Below are 23398 nucleotides of genomic sequence, written 5' to 3' on the forward strand. Positions count from 1 at the left end.
CCCAGGCGAAGGATGGAATGACGATGTGGACCCTCCTGACGTCAACTAAAGCTTGGTCTCTGTCTACCTTCGCCCCGATTCTGTGCTGAATTCTCCTCTGCTTAAGCCTTCTCATGTACCCTGAGTTTACACATGCACCCTTAGTTTAAAACTTCCCCAATTTTGCAGTTGGGGGAGACACTACTTTGGGAAAAGATCCCTGGTGTTCTCCTTACTTGCTGCAAGTAATAAATCCTTCCTTCTCCCCCACAGCCCCCCTCCAAAAAAAGAATTTAGAAACACCGTTTGTGCTTGAATCCAAAAGGCGACCACTGTGCTAAATACATACTTCTAATATACATCCGCAAATAATGAAACAGTGGCCAAGATTCTCAAAATCCTTAATCACTCTCCTCAAGCAGCTGTGGTCAAGGAGCAATTAAGGGCCACTTTAAACCCAATGAGCTCATCAAGGCTCCAACCTCAGCTGCTCTCTGACGTTGGGCACTCACTGTGTTCAAGAGAGGGGAGCTTTGGGAAGACTGGACGGAAAGTATGAAAACCACGAAGACACCGAAAACACTGCAAACCAAAACTCATAAATCCCCAACAATGTGGGGCTAATGGATTAAGAGTTGTTTCAGTGGTAAATGCCTCCAGGGCGGCACTCCTAAATCCTAAATCCTCAGAATCTATCTGGGGCCTGGCATGCAGTAAGCACTCAGCAAAATGTGCTTGGTGAGTTAACAACCTCCAACCCCTCTCAAGCCCTGGGTCACGCAGCTCAGGCCTCACCGGTCACCTACCCAGTCACCTTTCCGGAGACTGGATGCCAGGCGCCAACTGACCTTGTCTTGACTTATCAATGGCTGCTTTCGCATCGCGATGATGAAACTGAGTAGCTGCTATCGAGCCTACATGCTCTGCGAAACCTAAAATATTTACTATCTGGCCCTTTACAGAAAAAGTTCGCCAGCTCCTGGTTTAGTGTTTTACAAATGAAAAAAGTGAGGCCCAGAGAGACAAAGTGACTTACCTAGTGTCACACGGGCATTCGTGGAACATCAAGGACTGGAATCCAAGTCAACCCACCCCTCTCCCGGACACCCACAGATTTCTCAGGCTCCCTTCAAACTTTCCCTGTGGGCTACAGCCTCCAGTCCAGGTGTAATTCCAAGAAGAATCTGAATGCCTCTCAAGGGTGGCTGGGATGCTTTCAGGGGTCAGCCAAGGGTCAGGGAGAAGCACCGCTGAGCATCCCAGCTGTGGGGAAGTAACGTTTGCTTTGGGCCAGGTGAGCGGGAGCCCATCCTGGTGATTGTGATGAAGGTGATAACGATGAAGATGAGGACCATGGGGCACTTATAAAATCATCTTATGTGACGGTCACAGTAACTCCTAGGACAGATAAATTGCATTGAACCCTGTGAAACTGCTGACTTACGACAGTTTTTGACCCACAAAATCAGAATTTCATATGATCCAACCTAATACGCTTATCTCATTTCACCAGAGAACAGAGAAAGACTCAAAGACATTAAGTCACTTGCCCTAGATAATGGCAAGTAAGGACAAGAGTTAGAATCTAATTGCTCTAATTCCAAAGCCTTGTACAGAGTTTTATACTGTTCTCCCATTCAACTCCACCCCCTCCTCTCGCTGACTGACTCTCACCTACCTTGGGGCTAAGGTTCAAATTTCTCAGCAAGTCTTCATGACTTACTCTCACTCTCTTCTGCGTAATAACCCTGTTGTCCTTTACTCTCTTTCATCCTAAAATCTTCCTCTTCCTCACTTTGCATGTCTAATCTATCCCCAAACCCTGTTGAGTTTACTTCTTAAATGCCTTGTCTATCTGGACACTTCTTTTTATTGCCACGTCCATCTCTTGTCTGGATCCTGAAATGGCTTCCAAACTGGGCTCCCCGGCTGGCATTCCTGTGCCCTCCGTACCGAAGCCACTATGTTCTCTGTAAAATGCAAATGTGACCCCTTCCACTCTTCAGTGGCTTTTCCCGCTGCTCTTAGCATAAAGATGTCCCCTCACCGCAGCCTGGGTTCTGTGGGTCTGCCCTGCTCATCTCTTGGGTCCCCTCTCACCCCCTCTGCCACCTGCTCCCTGAGCTCTTCCTCCCTTCCAGCTCTTTGAGTGTGCCAGGCTTCCTTCCACCAGGGCCTTTGCACTAGATGTTCTCTCTGCCTGGAATGTGTTTTCCCACTGCCTTTGTCACCAAGTTCACTGCTATACTTCCAGCAGATATCAGCTCCAGGGCCACTTCCTCAGGGAAGCCCTCCCTGACCTCCCAGACTTAGGTCAGTTTCTCTTGTTACATTATCTCCTAGAATAGGACTCCTTTCCTTCAGAGTATTCAGTTGTTCACACATTTACACATATTTGTGAGATACATATGTGACTCCCCAACACCAGCTCTCTGAGAGCAGGGGTGCTGTGAACCAGCCCCTGCCTGACATCTGGCATGCATACACGTACAAGGATGGATAGATGAATGCTCCCACAGTCACATGCTGGATGGCCCTCTGCCCTGTGGCAATGCCGTGTACCCTCCACCACACCTCTGCCCACTATACCCTTTCTTCTCTCTCCTCCTGGAGAGCTCCTATGCACCCCTCAGGGCCCCGCCTCACTGTCACCTCTCCGAAGGGCCCTGCACCGAGCTAGCTGCTCTCACCTTTGGATTTTTATTTCTTTTCTTTTTTTTTTTTGAGGTACGCGGGCCTCTCACCGCCGCGGCCCCTCCCGTTGCAGAGCACAGGCTCCAGACACGCAGGCCCAGCGGCCATGGCCCACGGGCCCAGCCGCTCCGAGGCATGTGGGATCCTCCCGGACAAGGGCATGAACCTGTGTCCCCTACATCGGCAGGCGGACTCTCAACCACTGCGCCACCAGGGAAGCCCATGGATTTTTATTTCTTTGCACCTTGTACTTCTACCACCCATCCCACTTATTGTGATAACAGTTTTTGTGTTTTTCTTCCCCTCTATGTTCCTTAAGTGACTATGAGCTCCCTGCAGGCCTCTCTGGATCCCTAATGCATAGCATAGCATCTTGGCCTCGGAACACCTAAGGCAGTGGTGCTGAAGTGAATGTAATGCCTTGTCTTTAGAGCACGAGACTTTGGATTGGCTTTTCTGGTGTCCAGGTGTGTCCCCCACGCCCCCTTCCCCACCACATCCCACGAACGTACTAAATCTCTATCTCTAAAACACTTAGTTGTTTCCTTAATTGCTGGGAGTGATTTTCACATGATTTCTCCAGCCAAGGAAAGTAAACCTCCAGTGCTCTCCTGAAGCCACACCTGTGGGCTTAAAATGTAGACACTGATGGGTAGCAGGGAACCGGTGACTCCTGGATTCACAGCCAAACATTCATTTGCTTAATGTGTGTGATGGTAAACATAGCGTCTACAACACAACATGAAGCATTAGGCATGTGTTCTGAAGTTATTACAAAGTATAAAGGTGTTTCTAAGAGATGTATGCATTCCTGAAAACTTACTTACTTAAAGATTTCTATGAGTTTTTGAGGGTTTACTTAATCAAAGATAGTTAAGGGCTTCCCTGGTGGCGCAGTGGTTGAGAGTCCGCCTGCCGATGCAGGGGACACGGGTTCATGTCCCGGTCTGGGAGGATCCCACATGCCGCGGAGCGGCTGGGCCCGTGAGCCATGGCTGCTGAGCCTGTGCGTCCGGAGCCTGTGCTCCGCAGCGGGAGAGGCCACAACAGTGAGAGGCCCGTGTACCGCAAAAAGAAAAAAAGAAGATAGTTAAACCTGTTAATATTTCATAACTCCTCAGGCCTCCCAGACCAGCTTATGTAACCTATGCCAGATACAGCTGGTAAATTGTAAAATCATCCAAGCCACTAGTTAGGTTCAGAGCCCCAACCTTCTCCAACTATCCCCTTCCCAGCCCATGCCCATCATCTCACCAAGTCGGGTTGGCTCTACCACGTGAGGTTGACCCCATGCTCTTCCAGCCCGCGGGTATTGCTGCAGGTCAGGCCCTCCTGCCATCCTGCCTGCCTTGCTGCAGCGTCTTCCTTCCTTCCTTCCTTCCTTCTTCCCTCCCTCTCCTGTCGGCCCCATCCTACAGGTGCTGCCAAGCAGCTCTGATGAGGTCATGACCTGGCCTTGAACCTTCAAAAGCTCTTTCTGCTTATTGGATACACCTACACTTAATTCCAGCATGGAATTAAGGCCCATAGTACATGGCCCCGGCATTCCCATCCCAGACGCTCATGCCACTACACCCCGACTCTGAAACACATTCTCAAATTCGCCCCTTTCTCCAATTCTTTTCCCATGTCCCCTCCCTTCTGTCTTATATTGTACCTACCTATCTAATAATACCTGTCTTACCTTCCTATTATTGTGAAACTCCTTTAAGAATTTATCTTTTAGAGACTTCCCTGGTGGCGCAGTGGTTAAGAATCCACCTGCCAATGCAGGGGACATGGGTTCGAGCCCTGGTCCGGGAAGATCCCACATGCCACAGAGCAACTAAGCCCGTGTGCCACAAATACTGAGCCTGTGCTCTAGAGCCCGTGAGCCACAACTACTGAGGCCATGTGCCATAACTACTGAAGCCCATATGCCTAGAGCCCGTGCTCTGCAACAAGAGAAGCCATCGCAATGAGAAGCCCGCACACCACAACGAAGAGTAGCTCCTGCTTGCCACAACTAGAGAAAGCCTGCACGCAGCAACGAAGACCCAATGCAGCCAAAAAAAAAAAAAAAAAAGAAGAAATCAAAATATTTTAAAAAAAAAGAGTTTATCTTTTAACCGTTTCTTTCTTTCCTCAATCCCTTCCTCTACTTCTTAACGTAAGGCTTCCTCACAATGACCAGGGTCGCCCTTCTCCCTGCATCATGCATTACTCAATGGGGCAAAAAGCGGTTCTTGGGAGAGGAGCAAAAAATCTTAGACATTACAATGGTCTGTGGCCCTCCAGACAGATATACAGTATGTCTGTGCTATTAAAATTTCATGGGGGCTTCCCTGGTGGCGCAGTGGTTGAGAGTCCGCCTGCCGATGCAGGGGACATGGGTTCGTGCCCCGGTCCGGGAAGATCCCACATGCCGTGGAGCGGCTGGGCCCGTGAGCCATGGCCGCTGAGGCTGCGCGTCCGGAGCCTGTAGCTCCGCAACGGGAGAGGCCACAACAGTGAGAGGCCCGCGTACCGCAAAAAAAAAAAAAAAAAAAAAAAAATTTCATGGTACAGCGATTATAGGAAAAATGTCTAATAAAAAAGCTCTTTGACAGTGGAGCAGGGAGGATGATGAGAAAAAGGTTGAGAAACATTGTTCTATATTAGACAGGAGAGAAGGAACTTCGAGGATGTGATGGGATTTAAATGAAATTGATGTCTATAAAATGCCTAGAACAGTGTGTGGCACATAATGGAAACCCAATATATGTTCCTGATCATCGCCAGTGTTTATTATGCACATACTATATCCAGGCACCATGCTAAGATTTTTCACACATTATCTCATTTAATCTTGCACCCACTCCATGAGGGACGTACCATTATTATTACAGAAGGGAAACTGTGGCATAGAGAAGTTGGTTTAATTGCTCAATGTCAAACTCCTGGTAACTGACAGAGGCAGGATTTAAACCTCTATTTGATTTCAAAGCCTGACCTTCAGATGCAATGGGGAAGCGACCCCTCTTCTCACCATGGGATGAGGTCACCTACTAGTAGGGGCAGAGAAAGGAGAGATAGATGGAATTAACCAGATATACAGCCATGACTGGCTCCGGACTGATGGATGGTGTGCTTGTGTGCAGGGCCATGATGATGACCGCCTGTGATCTCTCAGCCATCACCAAGCCTTGGGAGGTGCAGAGCAAGGTGTGCACTCCTCCTGACCCGAGAGAAGGAGCATCCCAGTCCTGGTGACAGCAGCTAATGTGGCTTGGATTCTCCAGCTCCTGAGGCAGCCCACCTTTGCTCCATCCTCCTCTACCAAGACATGGCAATCACCTGAGGACCTCTCCCATGATGACATAAAGTGGGGTGGCAGGGCAGGAGTGGGGTTCATGTCTTTGCTGAGCTGGAAACCCACGTGGGATGTGAGCAAGGGTAGGAGGATTGGGGCTGGGGCTTGACTCCATGGGGGGTGTCTGCCTGTTGCAGGTGGCGCTACTGGTTGCTGCCGAATTCTGGGAACAAGGTGACCTGGAGCGCACGGTGCTGCAACAGAATCCCATTGTGAGTAGAGAAGGGACTTCAGCCTGATACTGGGCATGTGATCTCATCCTGGTGGAGAGCAGTGACCTCGCCATGATGGAGAGATGTGCCTCCTCACCCTTGACACAGGGACGTGTGACCTTACCACAGAGATGATCTTTCCTTAATGCAGTGGTTCTCAAAGTATGGCCCCTGGAGACCACCATCAACCTCGTTACTTGGGAACATATTACAGATGCAAATCCACAGACCCACCCTGGACCTACCTGAACAGAAACTCTGGGGGTGGGCCAGCAATGTGCTCTCTCCTAAAGTTTGAGGACCCTGCTTTAAGCTATGTGTCCTTAGCACACTCAGCTAAGTAGTGATTGACAAGTGGACACCAAAACTTAGATTTCCCTTTCAGTTCTGACAGTCTAGGAGTCCACCTCCCCTGGCTCTGTTCTAACAGCACAGACCGTGCAAGGGGATGACCTGGTCAAGCTGAGAACCTATCGACTTTGAAAGTAAACTTGGCTGGAACTGTCAGCCGGCCCCCCACCAGACACAGGGAGACCAGTTAGAAGGTTTTTGTTTTGCAAGAATGTTTCATTGGTAGGGTGGGTCCCCTTGCTGCATCAGGCCAGGAGGAGCCCAGTGCAGTTAACTCTTTCTCCCCCCCGACAGCCCATGATGGACAGAAACAAGGCGGACGAACTCCCCAAGCTTCAGGTCGGCTTCATTGACTTCGTTTGCACCTTTGTCTACAAGGTAAGTCCTTTGCTTTCAAAGGCCCAACAAGATGTCTTTGATGAGCCCGGGATTCCCAAATGACATCAGGAATAAAAAACCCTGGCAAGTGACGAGTGATACTTTACAAAGCGCTTCTCACCTCCAATGGCATTTGGTCCTCAGGACAGCCCCAGAGGAGCTTGTGTGACTGCATACCCAGGCCAGAGCCCGGAGCTTTGTATATCCTAGTTGCTCAATAAATAGTTGCGGGACAAATGACATATTGTGTTTTCAGGCAGAGAAGTGGGGAGCATAGCAGAAGTGGGGAACATGCCTTCCTAACTTCCCCAGCTTGTGGGAATATGACAGGTTACAGTTACTCAATTGCCAAAAGATAATCTGGAACTTCACTTTGAGTTTTGGCTCAAAGTTAGTCTCTCTCTTGAGAAACCCACCACGCCCCAATCCATGTTATCTGTGCCACACACCCCCCTCTCATTTGTTATTTTTATTTTGGCCATGTTACATGAGGAGACAGAGGTCAGAGAGGAGAAATCACAGGGCCAGGTCACTGGAGTCAGCTAGAGACAGCATCAGGGCCGGGACGCCTGACCCCTAGTCTAGGGCTCTTCCTGCTACGTAAGCTGCAGCCCTTCTGCTCCCAGAGGGCGTACAAGTGCATCTCTGATATAACGCAGACTACCTGGGGTCCTCTGAGCAACAGGGCAGCATAGTTGACGCTCTCCATGACCATCAGTAATATATGAAATGAAGACTGGGCTATGTGCTTTACGTGCATTTTCACAGCAACCCTATGAGGTGCTGTCCTGATTTCACGGTGTCCTGCCCAAGCTCACACAGCTGGTGGCAGCATCTAGATCTGAACCCAGGCAGCTCTGAGCACAGCTGGCTCTGGCTGAACTCCACAGTAGACCCTGGATTTGCCATTCTTACCTTGTGCAAATCTCCACCAATCTGCATCTCCATTTCTTCACCTAGAAATCTAGGAGTAATGAGTCTCATTTTCCCACCTCGCAGGAGTTTCTGAGGATCAAAGGAGATAAAGCACTTCATAAACTGTCACGTGCTGTGCTCAAAGAAATTATTTTTATTCTTAGAGCTAAGAGACCTTAAGAATCCTCTTCCTATCCCGATTTCACTCGGCAAATATTGACTGTCTTTGTGCCCCAGACCCTGTACTAGGCCAAGGCCACCCCAATGAATGAGCAGAGATGTCCCTGCCCTGTCCAGCTCACAGCTCCAGGGGCAGACTGGCAAATGGAGTCATTACAGTGAAGTGAGATGTAGGAAGAGAAGGTTTGGGGAGCTGCTAATAGAGGACCTGACTTACCTTGGGGATCAGAAGAGGCTTCCCTGAGGAAGTGATGTCTAAGTGGAGGCCTCAAGGGAAAAGAAGGGATAAGTTAGAGTGTTCCAGCAAAGGCAAGAGCTGGACTGAAGCCCACAGAAACTGACAGATTTGCAATGTCCGGAGGGTTCAAGTTGGTGAAGGGGGAGAGCACTGGGTCTGGAGAGCTTGAAAGCCTTGTGAAGGAGCTTGTGCTTCATCCTGAAAACCAGGGAGGGCCACAGGAGGGTTTCAAGCAGGAGAGGCATGGGACCTTGTGGCCAGAAGCCCTGCAGTGTCGTCACACACACCGCTGGGGACGGAAGCTGCAACGCGCCCGGGCAGCTCATTCCAGTGCAGACACGACCCACTGTGCTCCACCTGGAACCCGGACCCCAGGGCTCGACTCCTGCGCCAGAGGCTCTGTCTCTCTCTTCCAGGAATTCTCCCGGTTCCACGAGGAGATCACTCCCATGCTGGATGGGATCACCAACAACCGCAAGGAGTGGAAGGTGCTCGCTGACGAGTATGAAGCCAAGATGAAGATGCAGGAGGAGGAGAAGCAGAAAGGGCAGGCAGCCAACCAAGGTTTGTGGAAGGGGGAGGACGGAGAGCCCCTACGCCACACACACCGAGCTCTCATGGCGTGCCTGGCGGGACCGCAAAGCCTCACACACGTGGACCTATTCGGGCCTCCCCACGACCTAGCTGTCCCCATTCTACGTATGAGAGCACTGAGGCCCACAGAGGTGAAGTGTCATGGCCAAGTCACACTGTGAGCAGTAGCAGAGCCTGGTTCCCAAGACTGAGGCTCCCAGCAAGGATTCCCTGACTGCCCCCAGCCAGTGTAGGACAGATTCCAATAATAAAGTGGTAGACATAGGGCCTCTGAAAGCCCTGGAGTTTGCAACTCTTGGTCCAAACCAGGTAAAAGGGAAAGCCCGCCACAGCCTCCTCTCATCTGGTGTGTTCTCTTTCTTGTCTGATTGCAGCAGCAGCCGCAGGAAATCAGCCTGGGGGAAAACCAGGTTCAGGTGGAGGCGCGCCTGCATCCAAGTCCTGCTGTGTCCAGTAGCGCAAGCGGGGATCCACGCCCAGACCGGCCCCACCCTTCACTGGAGGAGGGTACCCAAGCCAGTGGGAAACCATGCACCTGCTTGAGAAGTCAGAGTTATAGGGTTTGAAGACTGAAGAAGTTAGTTTACATCTTCCCTAGTGGCTTTCAAGGCTCTTTTTGGCTGTGAGCACTTTTTATTGAGCTACAACCAACATTTTGCCTTTCATAGACTCAGTTAAACGTTAGCGCCAGACTCACTTGCTTACCTAGAATCATTTTTGTTCTTATACTTTCATTTTATAGTACACAAATTTGCAATCATCCTCAGAAGTAGAGAACTGCACAATGAATCTCCACCTACCCATCACCCAGATTCTAATATCGAGTTTTGCCACATTTGCTTCGTCTGTCCTTTTATATTTTTTTCATTTTTTTCTTAGCTGAAATATTTAAAAGCAAATTCCAGACATATCGTTTACTCCTCCATTATACATCTTTAAAGACATATGGGCGTTTTCTAACATAACCACATCCGTATCACATGCAACACACGAACCCCTAATATCCAGCTGTGGCAGGTGCTGTGATGAGCTGCACAGACCCTTTACTGAAGACTTGTGTTCCCAGCAGTGATGAGCGCTGTCAGCAGACAGCCCTTGGTTTCAGCCCCTTCGGGGATTACCTCATCCGCAGGGAGACAGTTGCCCAAGGGTGGTGGCCTGCACCCAGTGACTGATCCATGGCAGGTGTTAAGGCCTGGCCATCTTGGCCCAACACAGGACAACTCCGCAGCAATAGCACACACATCCAAGACGGAAAGTCTTGGAAGAGGCCACTCGTCACTGCTCTCACTGGGAGTAAGTGAGCAAAGGAAAAAGTTTCAAGTTCACCCAAATATGGCACACAATTCAAGTTTTCCATATCCTCCGACCAGAAACCGTTTCACAGTCATCAGTTGGTGTCGTTGTCTGAAACCAAAATGTCAAAATCTCTCTTTTAGCACATATATTTAGTGTGCTTGTGTGAAAAAGCGGATATACCAAAACAAGGGAGTCCTCGTTCACAAGGTGGTACACATAGCTTTATAAGAGTCATACCGGCAAGAAGCCAGAATGGAACAATGTTATGTGAGGCAAGTCTCAATGGTTCATCATGATCCACAAAAAAGTGCTATGAAGAAAGGACTAGCGAGCTCGGAGAGTTTTGGAGTGAGGGGCACACCTGGACTGGGGTCTTCTCTGAGAGATGACGCTGCAACTAGAATCCTTTTCCCAGTTAGTAGCCGGCGCGACCCTCAAGGAGCACGTCGTAGGACCAGTGAAGAAAGACACACCTGGGCAGGGCTGTGGGTGGTATTTTCTTTTTAATCTCCATAGTGTATTTGTTAAGTTTATTTATAAGCAGATCACTTCACTATTTACAGTACATGAGCATAGAGATTCTACAGTTTTTGTGATGTAAACAATAACTCCACAGTGGGAGTTTGAGAAAAGAAGCCAGTTCTGAAGTATTTACAGACGTTAAAATAGAACTTTATACTCACGGAATAATAATACATAGAGCGATTTGGTTAAATTATCTATGAAACTATAGAATCTGACAATGTACAAATACAGGAAAACAGTTTCTCATTTAGAAGGTAAGACGGATAAACCACACCAGAAATAAAATGGGGACAATGCCAACCATAATAATTAAAAGCAAAGAAGTTCTCTTCCTTTGCCCTCAGGGATAATGTATTTATATAAATAAGGACACAACCCAACAAAATGGAAAAAATATATAAAAAATCCTCTACCAATTAAAAAAAATAGCAAAACTAAAAACTTGATTCTCAATCATCAGCAGTGTCCTTTAAAAAATTAAATTTTAGCTTTCTATTATAAATAACAAAGCAGATGTGTCCCTCTGTGTAGGTGAAATTCTTGCACCTTTCTCAAGAAATGCATCAATGTAATTCCATACATACACACAAACACAGGCGTGCACACATGCATACACACACACACGCGCGCGTGCGCGCACACCCTTGCGCTCACACACCCCAGGCTGTAGTTACCTTGTTGAGCTTCCTAATAAATAATGCCCCCTACAGTAGTACCCCTGGGGAAGCCCAAACCTCACAAGGTTAGCCATTCCCTGCTTTGACCCTGTCACAGAGCCAGGGAAAGCCCTGGCTTCCTATTGCTCAGAATTCTCTAGGCTGCATGGTCACACTAAGAGAAAAGGATTTGAGTCCAATATTTGGAAATGCTGGAAGGGACCATAGGGACCACCTTGCCCAGTCGATTAAGGCTAGCTACAGACACTGTTTCTTTAGAAACCTGGGGTTGGGGAGAGGAATCTTGTGTTGGTTTCAACATTAGCAGCTGCCTCTGGAAGAAGCAGATGCTCCAAACCAATGCTAAGCCCGTGGCACAAGTAGGTGAAGGGGGTGGGTGTGAATTTCCGGAGCAGACTGCACTGAGCCAGACTTCTGGATGGCCACCTTCCCCAGAAACCGTTTGGAAATCCAAGTGGTCCACTTCCCTGGTCCACTGACCACTCTGACCGCACACCCCTTGAGATTTCCAACCTCTTTCCATTGGAATCAGAACATTCCTCCAGAAACAAAGTTGGGAGTAGTTTATGACTTTTTATTCCTAACACAAAAACATTTGACAAGATTTTAAAATACAAAACCAAACAAACAAAAAAAGTCTATTTGGCTATTCGGTGGACCATACCAAAGGCCATGGCCAGGCCCCCCACAGAATCCTCACACTCAACCTCTTTGCTTGTCCCGAGGGTCCAGTGGGGGGCACAGAGCAGAGGTTCACTTAACAAGGTCAGCAGCTGCGCTGCCAGTATTGCAGTTACAGTAAACCCCTCCTGGGCACCTGGGCACAGGGTCCACTCCTGTCTCTGCTGCCAACAGGATAGCTAGTGTATTACTTCTCAGTCTGCGTGGCTGCTTCTGGGGCTTCTGACTGGTGTTACACTGTGCTCTAAAACACACAGACAGTTTGCTCATGACCTTGCATTTCATTCCCAAAGTTGGCGTTGGACAGCAAGGTAGCCAAAAGGATTTATTTGCCTTCCATCTGGGTAGCTGGTAGATACAGTCTTTGGCCACTAGATGGCGGCTAGACGTTGATAAGGCAAAGTGCTGAGGTGGAAGATGACCAGTCCCTTCAAAAGTCACCCACGAGCAAGGCTGGCAAAGTGAAAAAGGAGGCTTGGAGGATCCTTTGACAAAAGGTACAGCAGAGGGGGGTTTCTGGCTATAAAACATGTCTTTGAGACACTGTTGCACAGCCCAGGGAACGACCACCTACAAAACCCTATTTTCCGAGCCCCCAGTTAGGGCAGTTGGATTTCTGTGCTGCTTCTGAACGTGCAAGGCATTCTGATGGAGTACCTAAACATCTGTCCCCCGATCTTGAAGCCTCAGTCACCGCTGCTATAATGAAACAAAAAACAAAAGTTGCCCTAAACATATGCAGTGTGATCCACGCCTCCTGTTGCCCCATATGTTTTACAATCATTTGAAAGAAATGTGTGAAAAGTGCCTAAGTTAAGCTGTTTTGGAAAAACAAGTGTATTGCTAGTATTGTCTGTGAGCAGTAGAGAATCAGCCAAGTGGTCACAACATTCGGACTGAAAGCTGCTCGGCGGGGACAATGACGAGGCTCATGTGAGGCTCGACATCGCCACCTAGCCAAGCTGGGGTTTACTTCTCACCACCCCACCAGAAACTATGGCTTAGATCTGTCCCGGGGAGCCGGCCTCCTCATATAAGGTAACTCGGCCAGGACCATGTGGGTCTGAATCCACCGCGGGTTGGTTACCTTGCAGAGAACTCTCACCCTGAATGTGAGCTGGGCAGTCAGAGAATGGAATTGGTTTCGTGGGTTAGTGATGGATTCCTGAGGCTCCAGGATGGGAATCTGAGTCTATCAGAGGTGAAAAGGACTTACTTTAGTGCTCATTCCATCCCATATTCCCATTTGTAAATGAGGAAACAGTGGCCCAAGACCACATAGCAAGCAAGAAACTCTGGGTTTCTCACTTTGAGATGGCTTATAGATAAATGATTTGCTCTGCAAATCCATTTCAATCAGCTGTGGTGTTTTCTTTTTTTCTTTTTTTCTTTTTTTTTTTTTACAGAAATAGGTACCAAGATTGAAAAGCACCACTCCATTTTTAGGGCCTCCAACAAAGAGGCCAGCAAAGGGCTGGCCCTAGAATGGGCTCTCCTGTGGCTGATGTCTAGGAAGGCATCTCTGCTCTCTCCTCCCTCACCAGCCCCTTTCCTGATCCCCTGTTCCAATCCCTAGGAGAAGGCCTCACACAGCCCAAGGAGATCCATATTCGCCAGTGTAGAAACACGGAGCCAGGCTGAGTGCTGCGGTTTTCTCAAAGTGCTTTTATTGGTTCCATGCAAAGGTAGCCTCTGCCTACTTTCCTGGACATTCTACAGCCCGCTCTCAGGGGCCCTCCACCTCACGTCTGTTTTGGGCCAAGGGCATCGCTATGCATGAGGGTTTCCCAGCTCCCAAGCTCTCCCTCCATTTACCCCGTACCCCTGGACCCAGCAGACAGCCCTGGAGCCCATCTATATGTGCAAATGCCTCAGGGACTTGGGGAACAGCTTAAACATATTGCACGTAAGCACAGACCGGTTTCCTTCTGCCCCGATGGGAAGGATCCCTCTTCTTTGGCCATTGAAACCATTAGGTTCACTTTATTTGCTACTGTACATTCAATTTCTTTCCTTGGTCATATCTGAGGACAACTGCTAAATCTCAAATGGTAAGAAAATACTGCAGTTTTGACGTCAGTGAGTCAGATCAACAAATCCTTTGGGGTTGATTCTGCTTCACAGCTGGGATGTCCCATCTCTCAAGCTGCAGGCTCAGCTGTCATTTCAACTGAACCTAAGGCCTAGGACAGGGTTCCAAGCCATCCCTGCAGAAGGGCTGCACTGTCATGCCTCCCCTGTCCCCTCAGTACGTATACTGCATACATCTAGAAGAAATCGCTCTCCAAACATCAACAAGCACAGGCTTTAGGCGAGAAAGATTTCTGATTGCATGTCTTCCCACATCAGGACCTGGGTACCGAGTCTTTGCAGCTTAGAGCATTCTTCCCTTCCTCTTCCCACCCTGGAACCCCTGAAGCCCTGCCTCTCTGCTGGGCACATTTGACACGCAAGGCTGTGAGAACTCACAGCAGATGCAGACACCTGACTGGTGCTTTGGGTCTCAAAGCAGTGTTCTGGTTGGGGGGCAAGGTATGATGGGGGGAAGGGGGTCACCGCCGTAGCTGCACTCCATCCACTCATATTTTTTACCTCTTTGATGCATTTTCCTTCGGTAACCAGAGCCCCCAGGAGTGAGGATTCTGATTCAGCCTGTACCGACTGAGGAAGGAGATGGAAGAATTCCACTTAGCGTTTAGATCGGACATATTTGGAAAACACCAGCACGGCACAGAGATGGACAGTACAACCTGCCTTGCATGGGTGGCTACCAACACAGTCTACTGTAAGCTTTTATGGCAATCACATGTAAACATGATCAAGAGCAAATACTAGGACAGAGCTACAATGAGATGGTTGCCAATGGCAGCTGCTCCCTCTGGGTTACTCCTTAATTTGGTGGGAAAGAGACCAAGGTTGACTAGTTGTCTGGAGAGACCTTGGAGTCTCCTTGGTAAATAATATAGAGCACCGAATGAGTCTTCCAGATGGAGGTTGTCTGCAGGGTTGGTCAGTTTTAGAACTTGCAGCCTTTTATGTACGGGATGGAGAGAAGAAACTTCTTGATGCCTTTGGTGGGCACCCTCTCCCGTCAGCGGGCCCCAGCCCCGACCTTAGGCATATCACGTCCCAGTACTACACTCAAGGGCCAATGTCTAACTACCTTCAAGTGCCTTGTATTAATCTGAAGTGAAAGGGCAGCTTCAGCTGACCCAGAAGAGGGGACACGCTTGTCCTTCACTAAAAATCTGCATTTCTTTACCCTAAGGTACCGTCTTCTCATGGTAGAATCTCTAGGCTAGTGCAATCAAGGAAGAAGCAAATAGGAGGGGCTTAGAGATCATCTAGTCTGACCCCTTCTGGCACACCAAGGCTTAGGGAGAGGAAGGGACTCTGTGGCTTATCAAAGTCACAAAGACAGTTTTTGGCAGAGCCAGGACTCAACCCAGTTCTCCAGACTCTGAATGTAGAGTTCCTTCCTACTTTTTCCACAGGATGAAATCTCAGTTTACTCCTTGGTGCAAATCAGGACTTAGGGGGAGGCATCGGGTGGATTTAAATTCTATTCCATTCCATTCTATTCCATAACCATTTATTGTGTGCCTACTGCATGCTAGGCAGTGAACAGCTATCAAAAGAATTTAGAATGTGCAGGTCCATGCTGTGCAAAGTCCCCTTTTGGTCCACCCTCATAAACCCTGCCTTCCCCAAACATGTTCCTGCCCACTATTCCACTTGGCCCCCACCCCGAAATGGGATTGTGTTGGAGTAATATTGGGAGTCCTGTGCCAAGGAAGGGCTTTAGGGGAATTTTCTCTCATAGATCAGGGATGGGCCTGCATGAAACCCACCACCATATAGTTCTGTATAACAGAAACCATTCAAAGATTAGACCAGAAGGTTAAACAGGTTAAACTCTGATCAGTTAGTAATGGCTGCTCAGAACTGTGTTGAGGATTCTAATAGCATGACCAAGTTCAGAGGACATGAGTACTGTGGTTGATTAGTTATGTCTGCTACTGGCCGAGGACATGGGAGCAGTGGCCCATATGCCACTATGTATTTGCTAGATACCACCTTAGGAGAAGCTAAGACTATCAGACCTGGCAAGGACCTTAGAGATCAGCTTGCCTAATTCTCCCCCTCAGCCTATTACACAGAAAAGACAATTGGGGCCCAGAGAGGTGAAGTGACATGATACACAGGAACTCAAATTCTCTGTTCCTCTAACGCCTGTCTCCTCCAACCTTCTCTGCCGGCTTGGAGCATGCTCACCTCTCAGGAGAGGTTCAACGGCCCAGTTAACCTACTGAGGTATTTTATAATCTTAAAAACAAACAAACAGGGCTTCCCTGGTGGCGCAGTGGTTGAGGGTCTGCCTGCCGATGCAGGGGACACGGGTTCGTGCCCCGGTCCAGGAAGATCCCACATGCCGCGGAGCGGCTGGGCCCGTGAGCCATGGCCGCTGAGCCTGCGCGTCCGGAGCCTGTGCTCCGCAACAGGAGAGGCCACAACAGTGAGAGGCCTGCGTACTGCAAAAACAAACAAACAAACAAACAAACAAACAAACCAAAACCCCATAACTACCAATTCCCAAAGAAATAGGCCCGGCATTAATAATAGATTAAATCACCTCGTTTAGTTAAATGAGTCAAGTTCAAACTTTTTTTAAGCAGCAAGACCTTTTTTCTTTTAAACACAAAAATTTCCCAAGGAACCCTGATGTGTGAAAGAGTCCAAGTTGGAGCCGCTCTGTCTGAAGCAGAAGCAATGCACTCTTACCCTGCCTGGCCATGCTCTCCCTCACAAACGGCCCCCAAGGCACCTGCAGAACATCCAAGCTGGACATGGCTCTGACATCACTCAAGAACACAAATTTTAAAGTAAAGCCCAATGAACGTTTTTTAAGTCGGAGAGGAGCTTGGAGATTGTCTTGTCCATCCCCATCCCTCATGTCTCCCTCCTGCTCCCCTTGCCCCATGCCACCAAAACAACTTTACAGGTGAAGAAAAGGGAAATCAAGATGAAGGAGGATGGGCTGGTGACTGGCCCAAAAAGGGTGAATGACCGCTCCCAGGTTGCCTCTCTGTGTCAACCCAGGTGCATCACTGAAGCTGTGATGGCATGTCCACAGGTATAAGCAAACCACAGGACCCCTTGGATCAAGACTGGTACCAGAGCCTAAACTTGCCCCATGCTGGTGAGGCAGCCATTGACTTACCCCCACAAAATGAGCCTGGAAGCGTCTAGCCTGTTGTCCTTTTTAGCTGAACCCACCTCTACCAGTCCTTGCAACTTTGCCTCTTTATCCTAGGATAGGCCCGGGCTGGGCCGTTCCTCTGTAGTCTCACTGGTTGTGGGACCCCAGGCAAGTCATTTCGCCTCTTTGGGGCACTGCCTGGAAAACGGGAATAACACAGCTCACCCCACCTTCCTTCCAAGGTCCGCAAGGATCTGAGCACTCACGGCCAGGCACAAATTCTAAGCGTGAGCTGGACACCAGATGAGGGCTCTGATTGTAAATGGACCCAAACTTGCTCAATGAGAGACAAGGCAGCACTCAGCAGAAGAGGCCCAGAAACCTCTCTCCATTCCTCCCAGCTGTGGCTGTATGCCACACCTCCCCGGTGACCAGGCTTCTGGCCACCCAGCACCTCTGGGGCATTCTGGCAAAGGGAGCAGTGCAGCTCAGTGGCAAACACCTCACGACAGTGCATAGTTAAAAAATCAAGGAAGCAATACAATAATCCCAGGCACAGCACATCTGAGCCATAAATACATTAAGGATCTACTTTTTTTTCTTCAATTAAAAATGAGTTTATAATCCTGATTCTATTCACAAGTAACGATTTCATCATCACACACTACAGACAAGAAATGGTATGGTGAACACAGCTGCACGTCTACGAGGGGACGTCGGTCGGGGAGGAAGGGGAGGCGGGTGACGGACTCAGCGTCTGGAACGCACCCAGGACAACCCGTCAGAAGCGAGGACACTAGTGTGGCAGTGGAACGTCAACACCATGGAAACTCACAGACAGAAGCAGCTTTGTTCAATGTAAACATTGATTTTTTTGTTTGTTTTAAAAGGACAGCAGTTCCAAGTCTCTCTCTCTCTCTCTCTCTCTCTCTCTCTCTCTCTCTCTCTCTCACGCACTCGCTCTCTCTCCTTCTCATATACTTAATTTCTTTGAAAACGTAAACATATTGGAAGGGCCTTGTCTGAGGTATTGAGGTATTCCTCGAAGGTTAAGGCTGTTATCAGTGCAGGCTCTGCTGGGCCTCCTTCAGTAAGCTGTCAAAATCCATGGCTTCATACTTGGTTTTCACTGACGCAGGCAGGGCCTCTTCTGAATTAGAATCTGGGTGGGGGTGGAGGAGGCAGTGAGAGGGGAAGGCAGCGAGCAGCTCAGAAAGGCCAGCGGACCAGAAAATCTGCCGCTGGGGTCAGCACCACAGAGCGGATGCGGCCCGAGGCCTCAGAGAGCACCGGGCGGCGGGCAGCAGCTCTGCCCTCCTGCTGGAACACCTCTGCCATGTGAGCAGTGTCTCAGGGCCTGGGTCGCCCTGGTTGTAGGATGGGGAGGCCTGAAGCAGAGTCCCCCAGAGCTCCTTTCCAGCTCCAAAAGCCTCTAATTCTACTTCCCTTAACAGTTTCTTGCCCATTAGGAAACCAGTGAGGAGGTCACGTAAGGCAGCCAACGAAACTATGAATCCCTCAGCGCATGGCCAGGGAAATGGGTCCCCACGGGGGACATGCAGTCAGGAGCGCTGCCTGGCCGGGAGCCTCCGGGGTCTCCTGACACTCAGCCCTGCACTCCGGAGGCTGCACCGGACTCTCCCCTATAAAGAACTCTCTCCTAAATGGTACTTTGTCCTTCTTCATTGACTTGTCCCCAGTTGGCTAGGCATGGTGACAACAGTTTCACTGCAGCCCATTAATGGACAAGGCTGCTGCCTGTCGGGGCCGCCGTGGATGCCCCTCAAGGGGGCAGGTCAGTTACTGGCCCTGTGAGGTCAAAGAGATGGTAGCCATGGTTCTGCCAGGTGGCTGTGAACACGAGATTGGACCTTCCAAGAGGCCACGAGAGGCTTCATCTCTTTGGTAGCAGTCCTGGCACAGGACAAGATGCACCAGAGGCCAGCCTCCGGGCCAAGTGGCTGCCAAGTTATACTCACCAGCACAGGGGAGTCTGGGTGTGGCAGCTGTGTCCAGAGTGGGCTTTAGGTTTCAATAAAGGAGGTCACTGCCCCTGACGTTTTGGGTCTGACTGGGATGTGCGGGGCCTACGTACTCACCGTAGTCAGTGTAGCGGGGCCAGCAGAAGTGCCGGAGCCCCCCGTAGCTCAGCTGGAAGGAGGGCTCGCTGCGTTTCCGCAGGGCAGCGCCGTTCCTCAGAGAGAGGGCGGCGTGCTCAGAACACCGGTAGGTGATGAAGCCGTACTTCTCACCTCTGGGGAGAGAGGACAAGGGGAGCGCGTCACTGGGCCAGCTCGGTCGACATCGTCAGACCACCCGCCACTAGGTGAGGAGCAGAAAGCCATGAAGACTCTGTAACTGTCTCGCATGGCCCCTCGATAGACACAACGACAGTCACGGGGCTGACCTCCACGATGGAGTCATAGTAAGAACAGGCAATCTACTGCATGTTGGCCCGGGGCTGGCCACCACCCATCGCCCCACACGCTCTTCAGACCCCCCTGTGATGGGGGGCTGTTGTCACCTCCCCCCTCTGGAGTGAGAAAACAGGCTCTGAGTTCAGAATTTGCCCAAAGACGGGTGGCAGAGCAGGGAAGTAAACTCAGGCTTCCCGCCGCGAAAGCTGATCCTTTTCACGCTCCCCTCTACTTCCCTCAGGATTCCCATTTTCTAGGATTTGCCACACCTATGCCCCCATCCTCCCAGTCCTGCACCCTTCAAAGGCAGCCTCAGCCAGCCCTTCCTTGGCTGCTAACTTGGCCTTCACCTTCGCTGAGATCGATGGTACTCCGTACACATCTCATCCTTCATGGGAGATGTGTCGTGCCCGCCTGCTCAGCCTCTACTCCCCGTCCTCTGACAACAGCGCCCTGTGCTCAGCTGGGCTCAGGGCGCCAGGGTAAGTCACACAACGGTGGCCCTCCTTGGCCAGTGATTTGTTGAAGGATGAACCCGTCAGCCAAAGCAGAACCCCAAAGACTCCATCCCGCGTCTTTGCTGGAACCGTGAGGGAGACTCCTGCTTCTCCGAGTAGGAGACAAACTTAGAGCTGGAGGCAGCCACTTTGCTACCAGGAGGGAAGCCTGCCTGAGAAGGATGCCGAGGTGAGGGGGACCTAAAGTCAGTTCTACCTGGCTCCTCAGTTCCACAAACAACAAGAGAACGAACCCCGACCTACCCATCTGCCAGACAGACTCCTCACGGACAGAGACCATGTGGACCCTCCTACTACTCAGCACAGGCCTAGTGACAGCAGATGCCTTGTAAACACTCAGCTGTATCACATTTCCTGACACCTCTCTGAACCAGGCCAAAGTTGGGACCCTTCTGATTCTTCAAATGTCTGAGACTCATGCCTGCTTTTTAAATCTTAACAAATTGACCCTTCTCCTTAGAGATTAATTTGATCGCTTTGTCTTTACAGGTTATCTTCACTTGACATCCTGAAGACTGCACACAACTTAAAACAGTTCTATTTGTGTAATGACTTTTTTAAAAAATTGTGATAAAAACACATAACATAAAATTTACCATCTTGAAGTGTACGGTTCAGTTGTGTTAAGTTTGTGTGATGGATCTCCAGAACTTTTTCATCTTGCAAAACAAACTCTGTACCCATTAAACAACAACTCCCTATACCCCCTCTTCCCAGGCCCTGGCCACCACCATTCTACTTTCTGCTTCTATGAATTCGACTACTTTAGATCCCTCATGTAAGTGGAATCACACAGTATGTGTCTTTTTGTGACTGGCTTATTTCACTTAGCATAACATCCTCAAGGCTCATCTATGCTGTAGCATGCGACAGGACTGCTGCCCATCCTTTTTGAAGACTGACTAATATTCCACTGCATGCATATACATTTTGTTTATCCATTCATCTGTCAATGGACACTTGGGTTGTTTTCACCTCTTGGCTATTGTGAATAATGGTGCTATGAACAGGGATGTGCAAATATCTCTTCAAGATCTTCCTTTCAATTCTTTTGATTATATACCCAGAAGAGGAATTGCTGGATAAAATGGTGATTCTATGTTTAATTTTTTAAGGAATCTCCATACCGTTTTCCACAGCGGCTGCACCTTTTATATTCCCACCCATAGTGCGCAAGGTTCTAATTTCTCCACATCCTCACCAACGCTTGTTATTTTCTGTAGCCACCCTAAGGGATGTGAGATGTGTAATGATCCTTATGCAGAAACTATTTTCTCACTGAAGTTTTTAAAAATTATTATTAAATTAGAATTTTAATAACTTAGTTTGCAAGGATAATGGGAGATACTTTAGAATTATTTCAAAACCGACAAAGCTTTGACATCTAAGTTGTACATTTATACGCAACCTATTCTTGCAGATCCCCTGACAGATGAAACACTGCTTCCCCAGGTGAGTGAGACACCTGGGCCGCAGCTGCAGAGGAACAGAGGGATGGAGCAGCGTGGAGCTTGCAGTGAAGTAAGACTGCAATGCAAGTGTGCCTTCAGCCACCAGGAGCTTTTTGCAGCCCTGTACCAGGGTCTAGGATGGAAAACCAGAAGCTGACACACGGGCTGCAGATCTGGCTCTGCCACTAGGTAGCTGTTCAATTAACTCGTCTGAGCTCCCCAGAAAGGAGAGCAATAGAAAGAGTAAGAGTGCATACATCACAGGCAAGTTGGGAAGTTAAGCAAAAGAATGAATGCATGGAGGGCTTCCCTGGTGGCGCAGTGGTTGGGAGTCCGCCTACTGATGCAGGGGACACGGGTTCGTGCCCCGGTCCGGGAAGATCCCACATGCCCCAGAGCGGCTGGGCCCGTGAGCCATGGCCACTGAGCCTGTGCGTCCGGAGCCTGTGCTCCGCAACGGGAGAGGCCACAACAGTGAGAGGCCCGCGTAACGCAAAAAAAAAAAAAGAATGCATGGAAATTGTCTCGCACTTTAGCAAATTATCAGTACATGTTCCCTGCTATTACTGGGTTGCATGACGGTTACCAGTCCTTCCTTCCCCTGCGATGGCAGTAGATTTGTTCTGCAAATCTTCTCAGGCATCTTTTATGCTTCCAGACCTGAACTGGAACCTCTGTGCGCCCTCCACTCCCCTCCTCTGCGAGAGCCTGACTCACCTCTTGCTTCTCGTGAGCACCTGGCACTCCACAATCTCTCCAAACACCTCGAAGCGCCTCTTCAGTTCACGGGAGCTCATGTCACTGGAGAGATTTCGAACGTACACCACGCGGCCTTCACCCTGCCCGAGGGGGACACAGAGGGACCCGTCATCATTGCCTGGCTTCCTGGAGCCCCCTTGGTGGCAGGCTCCCATGGAGTCCTCGTCCCCAGTCCACAGCACTTGGCTAAGCGAGTGACACCAGGTGGGGCTGGAGTCAGAGAGGACAATGACGGTCGCTATCCCAGAGGACCTGCCTTGTGAGAGGAGGGGGCTGTTTAGCATCGGATGGGGAAGTGGCCCCAAAGGAAGCAGCTGTTTACTTGAAGGGAATGAGCAGAGACTGGGCGCAGACGGGAGAGGGAGCCGTCACTATGGATGTAACTGCACAGTGAGTAGCTTCTGTATTTGTTTTGAGTCTGACTTTTTCTGGTAGTGGGGGAGGTCCGAGGATGGTAATGGACGAGCAAAGGGGGCCAGGTCTCTATGGGTTAGAGTGGGCTGGGAAAAAAGCAATGGGACAGGGGCATAGGGCTTGGAGCCACCATCATCTTTGGTTTCGCCAGGGTACTGTGTAGACACTGTGACCAAGAGGTGACCTTCAGGTGAGCTTGGTACCAGGCCCCTAGAACTGCCCAGCAGTGGGAGGGGAGAGGGGAAGCCCAGCTGGAACCTCCCCTCCTCCTCTACCGTCTGTGATTGGAAGTTAAAGCCACAGCTATCGGAAGAGTGGCTTTGATTTGCTGGAGAAACTCCAGCTGTGCTCCTGTGGGCAAAATCACCAGGTTCTGGTTTAGATGGGCTTTCTCCGGAACAGGTTAAGGCCTGTGGTTCTCCAGCCATCCCCTTCTGCGCCACTGAGGGCAGGGAGGAAAGCAAGGGCCCGCAGTCCACAGCAGGGCGCTGCTGTACGGTCACGGGAACTGTGCACGTTCCCTAGGATGGCCTAGGTTCAGCTGCGTGTAGCAATGTCCTCTCCCAGCCTCCTCCGGCACCTTGA

At 49.8% G+C, this 23398-nt stretch overlaps 2 protein-coding genes across 4 annotated transcripts in view; one reads left to right on the forward strand and one right to left on the reverse strand.

Annotated features, from left to right (window-relative positions):
- PDE6A (phosphodiesterase 6A) overlaps window positions 1–9860 on the forward strand; it is a 70731-nt gene extending 60871 nt beyond the window's left edge. The window contains exons 19-23 of one of the 2 annotated variants that reach the window (XM_032627064.1): window positions 5793–5856; window positions 6142–6216; window positions 6862–6945; window positions 8695–8842; window positions 9250–9860. In XM_032627064.1, the coding sequence (XP_032482955.1) occupies window positions 5793–5856; window positions 6142–6216; window positions 6862–6945; window positions 8695–8842; window positions 9250–9329 (451 nt within the window). In that variant the 3' untranslated portion in view covers window positions 9330–9860. The remainder of the gene's footprint in view (window positions 1–5792; window positions 5857–6141; window positions 6217–6861; window positions 6946–8694; window positions 8843–9249) is intronic. The other variant, XM_032627065.1, reaches the window with a different exon arrangement.
- Window positions 9861–10655: 795 nt separating this feature from the next.
- Window positions 10656–23398, reverse strand: part of PPARGC1B (PPARG coactivator 1 beta) — a 114631-nt gene continuing 101888 nt past the window's right edge. For both annotated transcript variants that reach the window (XM_032627126.1, XM_032627125.1), the window contains 3 exons: window positions 22358–22479; window positions 19354–19508; window positions 10656–18416 (listed from right to left, as the gene is read on the reverse strand). In XM_032627126.1, coding sequence (XP_032483017.1) covers window positions 18316–18416; window positions 19354–19508; window positions 22358–22479 — 378 coding nt within the window. In that variant the 3' untranslated portion in view covers window positions 10656–18315. The remainder of the gene's footprint in view (window positions 18417–19353; window positions 19509–22357; window positions 22480–23398) is intronic.

Source organism: Phocoena sinus, chromosome 3, assembly GCF_008692025.1.
Source record: "Phocoena sinus isolate mPhoSin1 chromosome 3, mPhoSin1.pri, whole genome shotgun sequence".
Taxonomy (NCBI): Eukaryota; Metazoa; Chordata; class Mammalia; order Artiodactyla; family Phocoenidae; genus Phocoena; species Phocoena sinus.